Below are 2500 nucleotides of genomic sequence, written 5' to 3'. Positions count from 1 at the left end.
GTCATCAAGGAATTTTATAGATAATAGTAGGGGTCTCAAATGGTAAAATCCGAGACTCGCCGAGATGACCAAAACATTTATTCACATGGAAATAAATGTAACATAAACAAGACTTCGAGACTCTTCGCAAAGGCTGTCGAGATTTCAAGATAGGATGAAAAGTTTGCGAGTGCCAATATTATGGAGGTACCATTGGCTACCCCTATTAGTTGATGCATGTTTAATTATACTGTAAATCAACTTTTTTGCTGCTACCAGTCACTGTTGGGCTTGAGTGCAGAGGGCCACTTAATTAAGAGGAAACTTTGTCCCCTTATCACATGTGTTATTGTGCTCCTGTTTCCCTGTGTAGCGTAGACCAAAGTTCTTGAAATGTTGGTATTGCTGAAACATTTCACCCTTTCAATGTTAGTGTGAAAATTAGCATGAAATGTTGTTGTCTTTATTCTTAGTGTTTCTTGTGTCGTTGTCATTGTTGTGCGCAGCTCTAATAAGTGGCTTGTCGCTGGTCTGATTTGAACATTTCATTTGATTTGTTCTGAATTCAGTTGATTTGTAGTCTCCCAATTAGTAGAGCACTCGTGCTCGGCTAAATAACCGTGAGACTTAAATAAATTGATTATTATTATTGTTAGAAAGTTCCTTGTCACCAATAACATGCACCTACAAGGGACATAACACTAAAAATCATGTCCCTTGTGGGTGCTTCCCTTGGAATTCCAAGGTCACATCAGCAGTCTGTCAAGTGTGGCAGTAAAAAGTAAATAGCAAAAAATAAAATGCTGTAGGCTTAACTGTCTTTGTTGTTACTTAAGTCTTGTCTCTTCTTTTCAGTTGGAAATCATTATCTCAGAAATCGCAGTGAAAGAAAAACTGTCCGTGAAGATGTGAAGGCAGCAAAAATTACATACTTGGAAGAAGTAAGAAATGCACAAATCTTGCCTGTCGCTGAAGTGCACAACATGTAAGTTAATACATGTATGCTTTCTTTGATGTACATTTTTTACTAGTAGGATATGTACATATACCAGTATATAGATAATAGCTGGGAGTCAGAGAAATACCAGTTGTCAGCTTTATCTTCTTGGCTGCAGTCTTCAGATCTTAATGTCTCAAATAAACTTAGTTGAGGTTTTGATTTTTTGCAGATCTCAATAATTTATCTCTTGCTGTCTGCAATAATATAAATACTTCACTTGCAATCAGCTGTATTAAACTTGCGAGGCTCACAGACCAGCAGTTCCTCTTCCTCATTTGATACCAATTGACCAAATGCAAAAATGGCCGCAAACAAATTATTATTTTGTCTTTGTGTTAATTAGCTTAAGTAGCCTCGTTTTACAGCCCAAATTCTTTCAATTTTACATGTGTCAATGAGGCTACATGAAGTTAGCCTAATTAACACAAAGACAAAAGAATTATAGTTTGTTGGTGGCCATTTTGGTATTCAGTCAGTAAAATACTCCAATAGTAATTTATTAATTTTATGTGTATGCCTGTAATGTTTATTGCAATGTGTAATCTTCAATGTAAAACACCATTGTTGGGCTTTTCACATCTTTTCTTAAAGATGTCTTGATGGCCTTGATTACCTGCACGAACTAATCGTAAAAAATGTAGTGTACACTTAAGTGAAGGCACAGACAAGTGGTCCTTTGCCCCATCAATATGTTAGTGAAGTAAAACATTTTTATGAATTAAAGACATGCACCTACATGTATGTTTTAATGTTGGGCGTAGGATGTTTGCGTACATTTACATATATATGCTGTAGGTCATTTTGTTCCTTAGGTTTAATTTGCAACCAAACTAGGTCATTTTGTTTCAACCTTCATGGGTCAACTTGTTTGAACCTAGATCAAGTTGTCTTGTCAGTTTGGGGCAGTTACAAAACAAAGGTCAAAGGTCATTGTTTTACCAATACCAATTCGGAAACAACCCTAACCATTCACAAGTGCAAACATTAGGCCTAAACATGTTTCTTTAGGTCTAATTAGGATTAAGGTTAGCTTTAATGCATGTTTAAGATGCCATCTATTGGTAAAACAATGACCTGAGACCTGTGTTTTATACATGTACCTGCCCCAAATGGACAGTCTAGGTTGAAACAAGTTGCCCTAGGTTGAAACAAAATGACCTAGTTTGGTTGCAAATTAACCTGCACATATATATTAACAAGGTCGTGAATTACTCTTTTTAATCTGAGTACAGCTGTAGTAGCCAACACCTTGAACGTATGTGTAGAAATGGGTGTGGGACCTGCAAAAATCACAATTCTGAAAAAAAAACTTTGAAAACCTTTGATCTTTCTTTTCATCCCTGACCAGATTTTGCTTTCTGTTTTCAGAGTTCTTTACAATTTTTTTTAATTTGGCCAAATAAAAAAAAAAAGAGAATCACTTTAAGGACGTTCGCGCCAATTGTTTCTGCGCATCCTTACTGCGCATGCAAATGCACACGCCACGTCATACACGAGCGCGCGCGCTAAGTAATAAAATGA

General features: G+C 36.4%; 3 protein-coding genes across 3 annotated transcripts in view; 2 read left to right on the top strand and 1 right to left on the bottom strand.

Moving 5' to 3' along the window:
• LOC137997902 (tetratricopeptide repeat protein 28-like) overlaps positions 1 to 2500 on the bottom strand; it is a 209108-nt gene that overhangs the window by 45060 nt on the left and 161548 nt on the right. The window lies entirely within an intron of this gene.
• LOC137997910 (solute carrier family 22 member 15-like) overlaps positions 1 to 2500 on the top strand; it is a 103673-nt gene that overhangs the window by 88004 nt on the left and 13169 nt on the right. The window lies entirely within an intron of this gene.
• The window catches only part of LOC137997918 (uncharacterized), a 26468-nt gene that overhangs the window by 16441 nt on the left and 7527 nt on the right, over positions 1 to 2500 (top strand). Inside the window, exon 3 of the mRNA XM_068844245.1 lies at positions 835 to 964. Within this exon, the coding sequence (XP_068700346.1) occupies positions 835 to 964 (130 nt within the window). The remainder of the gene's footprint in view (positions 1 to 834; positions 965 to 2500) is intronic.

This window comes from Montipora foliosa, chromosome 3 (assembly GCF_036669935.1).
Source record: "Montipora foliosa isolate CH-2021 chromosome 3, ASM3666993v2, whole genome shotgun sequence".
Taxonomy (NCBI): Eukaryota; Metazoa; Cnidaria; class Anthozoa; order Scleractinia; family Acroporidae; genus Montipora; species Montipora foliosa.
The sequence above is the reverse complement of the archived record's forward strand: the minus strand, read 5'-3'. Positions and strand labels throughout refer to the sequence as shown.